General features: G+C 32.2%; 1 protein-coding gene across 6 annotated transcripts in view; it reads left to right on the forward strand.

Annotated features, from left to right (window-relative positions):
* The window catches only part of PRKD1 (protein kinase D1), a 407,876-nt gene that overhangs the window by 336,257 nt on the left and 59,062 nt on the right, over nt 1-12,557 (forward strand). For all 6 annotated transcript variants that reach the window (XM_051977312.1, XM_051977314.1, XM_051977313.1 and 3 more), the window contains 2 exons: nt 965-1,017; nt 5,699-5,771. In XM_051977312.1, the coding sequence (XP_051833272.1) occupies nt 965-1,017; nt 5,699-5,771 (126 nt within the window). The remainder of the gene's footprint in view (nt 1-964; nt 1,018-5,698; nt 5,772-12,557) is intronic.

Here is a 12,557-nt window from a genome sequence, read left to right on the forward strand (position 1 = left end):
AACCTACCATTTAGAAACACTTGATATCTTGGTATGGCACAATCCCAAGAAATTATATATTTTTTAAAAATGCTATTTTACTATCAACTTTTTAAAATTTACATAATAAAGTTATAATACATTTATATGAATTATTTTTGCTTGGCTCAAACATCAATTCCAGTCTAGGACTATTGTTCATGAAAGAAAAAGGTGCTATAATGACCTGATTGTGACAGGCGTATACGAAAGAGTTCTGCTGTTTTAAACAGAATCAATGCGAAACATTTCCTTCAGTCCTACCCAGCTTGGTTCTCTGCACATAGTAGGTACCAAAAAACTGTTAATGAATGACAATCTGCTCCCAAGTGATAGTTTAGCCATCAGCAGCAGCCGATGACTGATCAGTCATCAGTTAGGAACACAGTGTCACAAATCAGCTGTATGCAGGCACTGAATGGTAAATGAGAAGAGTGTAGATTATTAGGCACCTATTTTTTTCTGAAATGGTGATTTCTTTTAAATTTTTCAGATATTTCTTCTAATCAATAAGTTGATATATATCTTCCATGTTTGGGAAGTAAAAGTGATGTAATTGTTATTCTATTTTCCCAGTCTGTGTTTCCATCTTTCACACTAATACAGATGCTAAAAGACTTAAGTAAACACTTGAAGGGCAGCTAAGTGGCACTAGCTCAGAAGTTAGGAGGACCTGAATTCAAATATCATCTCAGCCATTTAACACTTCCTGGATGTGTGATCCTGGGCAAGTCACTTAACCCTAATTGCCTCAGCAAAAAAATAAATAAAATTAACACTTGCAAGGAGGAATTCTATGATTTAAGGAAGATTAAAAACTATCTAATGGAAATTTTCTTAGAAAATATAATTATTTTGATTTACCTTAAAATAAATAAGCAATATAACTTAATCTTCTTTGGCATTAACTCCAGAAATATTTTTCTTGTTATATGTATAATTCCAGGAGACATATCCATCAGTATCTCTGTATCAAATTGTCAGATTCAAGAAAATGTGGTGAGTATTGAGAATTAATTCTTTTTAAAAGTAGGGAGAATTGTTTAAGAAAAAATGCAAAGAAAATATTTGTTTTAATAATTGCTATTGGCAACACTTCACAGAGGGTCAAATGTGATGAATTTGGATGAATCCTTTTCCTCGAGACTTTATATTAAGGATTCTTTAACTTTTGGGGCTCAGGTATAATCTTTTAGCAGTTTGATGAAGCTCATGAACCCTTTCTCAGAATAATATTTTTAAATGCAAAAAATAAAATACATAGAACTAGAGTGGAAACTAATTATATTGAAATAGTTCTCTGTCTCTGTCTCTACACACACACACACACACACACACACATACATCATACATACATACATACATATAAGTTTATAGACTGTCTGCTAAGAATCAACTAGTTCTAGACATTATTGCAGAATTTCTCATCACATACAACATTGAGAAATTTTTTTCCACTGTCTGTCTTTGTTGGGCCAAATTTGTTAAATGGAGCTATGAGTCTCTAGAAGCAAGCTGAACCCAGTTTTGCTGGCTGCACAAAGTTGTTGTTTGGCCATTTTAGTCATGTTTAACTCTTCATGACCCCCATCTGGGGTTTTCTTATTATAGCTAGTTAAGTGTCTGAGGCTATTCAGTAAAAAGGGTCCTCAGTTCAGGCCCAGCATTCTATCTACTCTGCCATATAGCTGCTCTCAGAAGAGCATGGGGCAATAGAAAAAGCACCAGAACTGGCTTTTGTAAAAACCCAGGTTTGAATTCTGATCTTCACTATAGTTCTGCGACCTTAGATAAATAATTTGATCTTTATTTACTCATTTGTAAAATGGGAATAATAAGCTTATGTAATCATTTCCAGAAAAGTATTTACAAATTTTAAAGTTCTATATTGATGTGATATTCTTATTAAATGATTCTGTATAAATTGACTAACAATTTTGAGACTGGGTTTCCCTATTTATAAGAATAATAATATTGCAGGACCATAAATATAGAGCCTAAATGTGATCCCCGAGTCTCATTTTGCAGATAAACAGACTCAGTAAGGTTAAATGTTTTGTTAAAGGTCACATGAATACTAAGCATCAAGAACTTGTTTTGAACTCAGGCCTTATATCTTACATTTCATATGAAGAAAATATGTTGAGTGTTAGAGGGAAAAATCATGTTAACAGTAATGTCCAAAAAATACCTTTATTCTAACCCTTTGGAAGCTGTTTTTGTTGTTGTTGTTGTTGTTTGTTTTTGTTTTTGTTTTTGTTTTTTTTAAGACTGCATTATATGGTAAGGGCCTAAAAATACTATTTGTCATTTGCACACTCTGAAGTTAGGCTTAGGAAAATTTGATGGATTGTTTTTTACACATCTACTTACTCACACCATAGAGACACCATCTTTGAATTTGTTATCTGGATAGTACAGTATAGATCCATGCTACTTTGAAATTTTACAGTTTGTCATGTTTTTGTTTTTCTCAGGATATTTTTTCCCAAAGGCAAGTAGAAAAAATATGCTTTGACATTGATCCCTCATTATTATGGCACAGCATACTGCTTTCAGCCTATTTAGTCACACACACACACACACACACACACACACACACACACACTTTTAAAAATCTAATTTCATGTAATGTCATCCAGTGCTAAAGTTTTCTAACTCAATAGATGTTTTTGTAAGCTTTCATAAGTATTACTTGACATTTGGTATCTCCACAATAAAGACAGAGAGAATTTCTGTAGTCTCAGCTACAAGTCCGCTTGCAAGAGTGTTAGGTCTCTTATGAATCCAAGAAAAAATGTAGCAAGTAGAAGTTATCCAGAGGCTACAGGAAAGTGAGTATTTATTTTCCCTTTGGGGTAGTTGTATCCTAGAATAGGTCATTGTTTACTTCTATTAAATTTGAGTTGTTATTCCTCCCAGAAAATTTGAAGATGACTATTCCTATTCTAGTCATTTAGAAGAATAGAGGGAGAGAGAAAAGGGAAACTTCAAAATCTAGCTAGTTCTTTTTCCTGGCTCCAGACAGCTTTGTATCTGAAACTTAAAACTTCCAAAATGTTTGAAAAGATTCAAGGACTTGATGGTCAAATGGACCTAACAGGACAGAATTTTGGAAAAAAATGCATTTTTGATTGCAAAGGATAAAGGCTAAAGAAAATATAATAGACATCTATAAAATTGTCAAGGGAATGAATCATAGCATCATGATTATGTTCACCATATCTCAGAAGATAAATAAACCCCCTCAACTAGGTATCTTCATCACTGTTGTCATTTATATAGAATATTCTATCCCAAACTAAAATCAGGGTTCTCTGTTATTTAATGTCCTTCAAACTCTGATATATAATGTTCTTTTGATATATAATGTCCTTCAAATAGTCCCTATGGATCATTCTGTTTTAGCCTTTGTGGCCAATTTGAATCTTCCTTCTCTAGTTGAGTTCTTGCATATTACAGACAAATATTAAATACTTTATACAAATGGTTCACTGTTAGGGCCTCACAGATAATTCCATTAACAGTAAAGAGACATTAACTAATTGCTGCATGAATCTCTGGAATACACACATATCCATACATAATGGAAAAAAAAATCTTAAATTCTTTTCAAATTTCCATAGTTCCAAAGTCACTGTCTTAGCTAGTCTCCTTTTAAATTGTTTTTTAATTCATTTTTTCCCCTATACCTCATCTCTTGGGAAAGGAAGTTAGGGTAATTTAACTTATCAAGCCCTCAGCCTTTAATTCTCACCAATTTCTTCCTCTTTCCCATGCCTTTCATTTGAACTCAATTCATTTCCTTTTCAATCACTCCCACCCCTACCAGGATGTGATTTTTCTAGAGAATGAGATTGCTTTCCCCAAGGGTGGGCAGTGAGGTTTTAATTATTCTTTAAGAAATAATGTTAAAACTTACTGAAATATTGACACTTCCAGTTAGATTTCAAGCCCTCAGTTAAAAGCTTACAAATAAAAGGACCCAAAGGATTAGCTTATATGTTGGCTGACAAAGTTTAGCTTGTCAAAAGCCTCAACACAGTGGAATTATTTGCTGAATCAAATCAAATAAGATACAGTAAGGATCAATATAAAATTCTAGATTTGTGATTTTTAAAAATCCAGTTTATTAGTATCAAATTTAAGTAGTCTGGGGAGGGGGTTGAAAATGGTTAAATAAAATGTGAATTTTTTGATGAATTCCAGATTCAAGCTGCTTCTCTGATGTGATGTGATAGCTAATGAAATATCTGTGATCTAAGGCTTCATAATCATGCCCCAAGCAAAAAAGCCCCTCTGTGTTCTGCTCTGGTGGAAACACATTTGTATTTAGGTTAGATCATCATGTTTAAAGGAACTGGGGATATTTTGCTTAGAGAACAGAAGATTTGTGAAAGTAAGACATGTTTTCATTTTTTTTTCCCCCAAGTATTTGAATGTCCATTTCATGGAAAAGAAATTAGACTTGTTTGCCAGGTTGTAGAATTACTCTAAGTAGATCAAAGATCAAAGGGGTAAATTACAGATTAATATAAAGAAGATATTCCTCTAACTATTAGACCTTTCCAAATGGAATGGGCATTCTTTGGAAATAGTGAACTTTGCAGCTCTGAAGATTGTCAAGCAGATACTGGATGAGCCCATATCTGTGGTCTAATTTGAGGATATTCCTGTTTCAGGTGAGGAGAATTGAAATAGTTTCTCAAGACCTTTTGAACTCTTGAGATTCTGTGATTTTTGAGAAGTTACCCAGATTCCTTTTTTCATGGTCCTTAGAATTTTTCCTCCTTCTCTTCAAGGTAGTTCTTACCTGTACAAACCTTACATCAGTGCCTTTCAGTCATTCCTACTTCAGCTTTTGAGAACCAAGAAGAACAAATATAATCCTCCTTCTGTTTGATGAAACTTCAAATACTTGAAAACAGCAATCATGATCATTACCTGAGATACTCTATTCTACAAGCTAAATATTTCTGGTTCCTTCAGCCAGTTAGTCCTTTTTTTGGGGGGAGAGGGGGAGCGGAGGAAGAATTGCCATTAATGTTCTTTTGATGGTTCACTGGATAGTCTCTACCTTCTAACAATTCCCTACCTAAATTCTATTATCTGGGACTGATTATAATACATTCTAGATGTGATCTGGCCAAGGTAAAGTAGCATGTCCCTTGGTCTTGGGCACTATTAACTCTTCTTGTGAAGCTCTTAAATGGCACAGAGGATAGATCCTGGAGTTAGTAAAAACCTGAGTTCAATTCTGACCTGAAACACTTATTAACATTGTGATCCTAGGCAGTCACTGCCTTAGCTGCAAAATCGGGATCATAATAACACCTACTTCCCAGAGTTGTAAAGATCACATGCAAAGTGCCAGGTATCCATTAGGTACTTAGTAAATATTTATTTCCTTCCTTCCTAAATAAAAATTGTTTTCCCTTCCACACCACTCTGTTGACTTTTAACACTTAACAATCTATGTAACATTAATATGTATATAAATACTTATACACATATCCATATATGCACATATGTAGGTATGTATGTCTGCATATATCTTTTTTGTTTCTGTTTAGATGTAGGATACTTCTCATTAAAACATTTTTAAAACATCTATTTTAATGATCAGGTTTGACTTTTTTTGCCTTCAGCTAATAGTTGTGTACTGTGCTTGTACCAACAGGATATTAGTACAGTATATCAGATCTTTCCAGATGAAGTATTGGGTTCAGGACAATTTGGTATTGTTTATGGAGGTAAGGCCATTCACTAAATACTTTATTAATTTTAAAATTTTTCAACACTTGTGTTTACTCATTGCACTGTTTATTATGCATTATGCTAGCTAGAGGCTAGGAATAGTGATTAAGATATCATAATAATTCTCATGTATGCTCAAATGGGAAAAATACAATATAAGACACATGAGTCTTGTTAAATAAAATTAATATAGATAATTAATGTAATATTTCTGTACAGGCATTATAAGCATATATATGTATAAATGATTTTATATATATATATTCATATATATAATGCTTATTTAATGACTAGACATATATATATATATACACACATCTTTTATGTGTGTGTGTGTGTGTGTGTGTGTGTGTGTGTGTGTGTGTAATATATATAAGAAAAAGCATAGTATAGTATTTTGAGATAGGCTTGGAGTTGGAAAGACCAATATTCAAGTCACTATGACTTGCAAACTTTGTAACTATGGGCATATCTCTAACCATGCAGGCAACTCTGTAAAACTTTCAGCTATAAGTTATTGCTTTTTATCAATGTATAAAGTTTCTACAGGTGAAATCACAGAATCAGATGGTTAAATATGTGTATACACAAAGAAATATGTATATATTTTTGTATGTATCACATTTTTTAATGTTGTTATTTTTATAATTTTTTTTATGAACTGAAACAAGTATTTCCATAACATAGTAGAATTAAAAAAAGATGACTACATATGAAATTGCAGATCTCTTTTGCAAAATTTGCTATTTCTTTTACATATTTATTTTTCTCATGCAAATTTCTTTTTTTTTCTTCTCTTCACACACACACACAAACACAAATATAAAATCATTCTATACTACTTCTGTTTATCATTTCTTTATTAATTCCTTTAGTGTCATTTCAGACATAGTTTAATATTTACTCAGTTAATTTAATTCAGTCATCTTTAACCAAACTGAATCAATCAAGATATGTTTAATTAAAATGGTCAGAAAATATATCATATAAATTTTCATGTCATTTCAATTTTATGCTTTATTAGACTTCCATATCTTCAAAATTATCAGCATTTATTCCCAAGAACACCTAAGTAGTCATCTTATTTTTCTCTCCTTGCGATAGTCTCTGGTTACTGAACTTTTTGCTTCTATTCTCTAAATTCTATACAAGTCAAATATCTTTCAGCTATTAGTGCAATTTTTTCTTTGGTGCAATACAAGTGGCCTTCAGTTGTGTGAACCCATTCTGTTTCTGCAGTAATGATATAGTAGCATAAAAGAAAATAGGTCTTTAAAAATCACAAAGATTTTAGAGCATTAATTTAGCTGTTGCTACTTTAAACATGAGATTCATGTCTTCATGCCAACAAACTGAAGATATTGTAAGTAATTGAAACCATATTAATATATTCACCTCAGCACAAAAGGAAAGAGAAAACTTAAGGAAGTTGAAGTTAAGTGAAAGAATGGACACTCTTCAAAGAGAAAAAAAGGAACATTTGGTCTTGCTTTGCAGTGTTCATTTTGAGCATAAGCTAAATTGTCACAATAAATATATTGTAGTTTCTGAACCAGTTTTTTGTTGCTAAAAATAAATAAGTAGGGAAATTCTGTGATGAATGTGACAAAATACTCCATTTGAGTCAACACATATATTGATACATATATGACAACTTCATTGCAAAGGTTGGTATATAAAAACAGACAATATAATTAATTTAGAGTCAAAAAATTAAAATTAAAATATTTTAGAGTGATCAGAAACTTCAATCTTTCTTTACAAACTAAGAAAAAAGTTAAATTCAGTCTGAGTCTCCACCTTAGAGATATTTTATTGGCAAAACTGTCAAAAACACAAAAGGAAAAATAACAAATTTTGGAGGGACTGCAGGAAAACAAACCCATAAATGCCTTCTTGATGGATTTATTAATGGAAAATAATTCTGGAAAATGACTTTCTACTATGCCTAAAATTTGCTTAATGGAACATACCATTTGACATAGAGATACCATTGTTGGACCTTTATATCTCTTTTTTTTTTAATAACTTTTTATTGATAGAACTCATGCCAGGATAATTTTTTACAACATTATTCCTTGCATTCACTTCTGTTCTGATTTTTCCCCTCCCTCCCTCCACCCCCTCCCCCAGATGGCAAGCAGTCCTTTACATGCTAAATAGGTTACAGTATATCCTGGATACAATATACGTGTGCAGAACCGAACAGTTCTCTTGTTGCACAGGGAGAAATGAATTCAGAAGGTATAAATAATCCGGGAAGAAAAACAAAAATGCAAGCAGTTTTTATTCATCTCCCAGTGTTCTTTCTTTGGGTGTAGCTGCTTCTGCCCATCTTTGATCAATTGAAACTGAATTAGCTCTCTTTATCAAAGAGATCCATTTCCATCAGAATACATCTTCAAACAGTATCATTGTTGAGGTATATAATGATCTCCTGGTTCTGCTCATTTCACTCAGCATCAGTTCATGTAAGTCTCGCCAGTCCTCTCTGTATTCATCCTGCTGGTCATTTCTTACAAAACAATAATGTTCCATAACATTCATATACCATAATTTACCCAACCATTCACCAATTGATGGGCATCCATTCATTTTCCAGCTTCTAGCCACTACAAACAGGGCTGCCACAAACATTTTGGCACATACAGGTCCCTTTCCTTTCTTTAGTATCTCTTTGGGGTATAAGCCCAGTAGAGACACTGCTGGATCAAAGGGTATGCACAGTTTGATAGCTTTTTGAGCATAGTTCCAAATTGCTCTCCAGAATGGCTGGATGTGTTCACAATTCCACCAACAATGTATCAGTGTCCCTGTTTCCCCACATCCCCTCCAACATTCCACATTGTCTTTCCCTGTCATTCTAGCCAATCTGACAGGTGTGTAGTGGTATCTCAAAGTTATCTTAATTTGCATTTCTCTGATTAATAATGATTTGGAGCATATTTTCATGTCTATAAATAGTTTCAATTTCTTTGTCTGAGAATTGTCTGTTCATATCCTTTGACTGATTTATCAATTGGAGAATGGTTTGATTTCTTATAAATTAGAGTCAATTCTCTATATATTTTGGAAATGAGGCCTTTATCAGAACCTTTGATTGTAAAAATGTTTTCCCAGTTTATTGTTTCTCTTCTAATCTTGTCTGCATTTGTTTTGTTTGTACAAAAACTTTTCAATTTGATATAATCAAAATTTTCTATTTTGTGGTCAGTAGTGATCTCTAGTTCTTCTTTGGTCATAAATTCCTCCCTCTTCCACAGGTCTGAGAGGTAAACTATCCTATGCTCTTCCAATTTATTTATAATCTCGTTCTTTATGCCTAGGTCATGAACCCATTTTGACCTTATCTTGGTGTACGGTGTTAAGTGTGGGTCAATGTGTTGGACCTTTATCTCAAAGAAATCAAAGAAAGAGAAAATAGATAAAAATATTTACAGTCTCTGTTTTTTGGAAGAATAACAAATAATCAGAAAATTAAGGTAGTGCCTTTTGTGAAAAAGCTGAACATATTGTATATGAATCTATTAGACTATTCTATAAAAATGAAATTTAAAAAATTATGGACAGTATGATTACTAAATGAAGTGACTGAGAAGATCCCAAAGCTCCTGACATATAAGTCCACTTTCTTGTCTTTATTTACATTTATTAAATTATTTAAAGAATTAACACTGAGTCAACCTAATGCTATGCAGTGCAGTGAGTTCTGGATTTGAGTTAGAGGTCCAAGTTCAAATCTTCTCTCAGTTGTTTACTCTCTGTAAATTTGAGGTCATTTTCCTCATTACAAAATGAGATTGATCTTCATCAAAGGTGTCAAACCTGCAGCAGGTGCTACAGCTCTCTCAAGTGTTCTCTGAACTAGGTTAAAATCCAATTAGGAAATATTTAACCAAATAAAAATATGATAGAAAAATAATGTTACTGTGTTTTTTTTTTTTTCTGTATATAGGCCTATATACAATTTAGTGACATTTGAGATGGATGCCACTAATCTAAATGATCTTAAAGGTCCTTCACAGTTCTAGTGTTACAATGAATTCCTGATAAAATTAGAATAGAAAAACATTTGCTTGGGTTTTCACCATTCCGTCACATTTACACAATTACCTGAAAGATATAGAAAATGGTTTGTGGATTGGGAGGCAGTTAGGTGACAGAATGGATAGAGCACTGGGCGTGAAATCAAGAGAATATGAGTTCAAATCCATCTTCAGACACTAGTTGTGTGATTCTGAGCAAGTAACTTAACCTTTCTTTTTCTCAATTCTGCAGCTCATTTTCACTGTGGTAATGCATTTGATTCAGCATAGAAGAATGTTGGTTCTTCTCCCTCTATGTTTTCCTTTCATATCTTGGCATAGACCGGTATCTCACATCATTTACCAAGATAAAGTCAAAATGGATACATGACCTAAATGTAAAGAGAGATATTACAAGAAAATTAGAAGAACTTGGAACATATTACTTATTAGAAATCATAATCTCAATGATTTTAGAAAAATATGTAAAGATATTAGAGATATTTTATTGTTATTTATTGATAAAGAATAATGAAGAGTGAAATGAGTGGAACCAAAAGTGCATTGTGTACAGTAACAAAAATATTGTTTTAAAAACTTTGAGTGAATAAGTCATTTTGACTCATAAATATCTAAGAACATATTTAGACCAGCAGGATGACTTCAGAAAGGCCTGGAGAGACTTACATGAATTGATGCTGAGTGAAATGAGCAGGACCAGGAGATCATTATATACTTCAACAACAATACTATATGATGATCAATTCTGATGGACGTGACCCTCTTCAACAATGAGATGAACCAAATAAGTTCCATTTGTTCAATAAAGAATTGAACCAGCTATACCCAGCAAAAGAACTCTGGGAAATGATATGAACCACTTCATAGAATTCCTAATCCCTCTATGTTTTCTGCCTGCTTTTTTGGTTTCCTTCATAGCTTAATTGTACACTATTTCAAAGCCCAATTCTTTTTGTTCAGCAAAATAATTGTATGGACATGTATACATATATTGTATTTAACTTATACTTTAACATATTTAACATGTATTGGTCTACCTGCCATGTGGGGGAAGGGGTGGGGAGAAGGAGGGAAAAAGTTGCAACAAAAGGATTTGCAACTGTCAATGCTGAAAAATTACCCATGCATATATTTTGTAAATAAAAAGCTATAATAAAAAAGAACATGTTTAAAGAATATATATGAAGAAAGATGCTATCTATATCTAGAGAAGAAACTGATAAATAGAAATATGTCTAACAATATATTAGACTGTCTTTGTGGGAGGAGAAAAGGAAAAAAACATTTTTATGGAAACTACTATGTGCCAAGCACTATGCAAAACTCTATGAATATTATTTCATTTGCTCTTTACAAGAACCCTGAGGAATAGGTGCTATTATTATCCTAATTTTACAGTTCAGAAAATAGAGGCAGAGATCAGGTAATTTATCTAGTAGGGTCACACAACTAGTAAATGTGATATTTGGACTCAAATCTTCCTGACTCCAGGCCCAAGACTTTATCCACTGTCTCTCCTTTCTGGTAAATGTATTCTGTACCCAGTCAATATTCTAAGTAGCCTGAATGTTCATTAAAATGATAATTGGTAGACCTAAATAAGATATATATATGGAGAGAGAGAGAGAGAGAGAGAGAGAGAGAGATGTTTTTTTTTTTTTTTTTTGGGGGGGGGAAGGGTTGTCTACAGAGAGGGTTATTTTGTTTACCAGTGATAACTAGTGAAGAATACAGAAACTGTCAATAAGGAGAGGTTTGATCAATGCATAGTGGTAATCATGAAAGCCTTGGATAAAAAATAATCAGTCCAAGTGATGCCCTTTTAACTAAAAGACTATTAAGTGACTTTAAAAGGAAGGCTTCCAACTTACTGGCTAGATCTTCTATAGAATTTATTAGCACATTGACAAAATCATGGCTCCACTGAAGCACTCGATTTTGTATTAAATCAAATTTTCAGGACTCTGGGAGTTCTATTAATTTCCATTTTAAAAATACTTCCATGCAAGTAGCTTATAACCCTACTAATGTCCTACTTTAGAGCCATATTATGGCAGATAAGTAATTCTTAAAGTCATTTCTAGGTGAATACAAGTTTTGAAAGAGATTGTTAGTGGAAATAACAGCATTTGTTTAAAAGGATTATTTTGATGATCAAGTGATATATGTAAGATATCATGCAAACCTTAAAGGCATACATGTGTTTCTAGGTATATGTATTTATATGTATGTAAATATATGCATATATATTTACATTTAGTTTTTATTTTATTTTTTCTCAATTACATGTAAGCAAATTTTTTTTTAACATTTATGATTTTTTGTTAATTTGGGTCCCAAATTCTTTTATTCCCTTTTGTACCTCACTATTCTTTGTGAAGGCAAGACTTTAATTTTGAATTACACATGTCTATATAAAATATAGGAAAAATATATATCTATATATACATGTATTTTAAATGCATATATGTATGTGTGTATATATACATGTGTATGTATCTGTGTGTGTATATATATATCTTCTAAATGCACAGAGGCAATTAGAAAGAAGCATAAAGAAATAGGATAATTTTGAATGTAACAAGTAGAATTTACTTTATACTTTTTAAAATAAGCAAGGTGAAATAGTCATAGATTCATGTTTAATATTTTTATGTTATTTATATTATAGAAATTGTTATTTGATGTTTAAGTTAAAAATAAAGCATATGTGTTATGTTATATTATGTATTATTA

This window comes from Antechinus flavipes, chromosome 2 (assembly GCF_016432865.1).
Source record: "Antechinus flavipes isolate AdamAnt ecotype Samford, QLD, Australia chromosome 2, AdamAnt_v2, whole genome shotgun sequence".
Taxonomy (NCBI): Eukaryota; Metazoa; Chordata; class Mammalia; order Dasyuromorphia; family Dasyuridae; genus Antechinus; species Antechinus flavipes.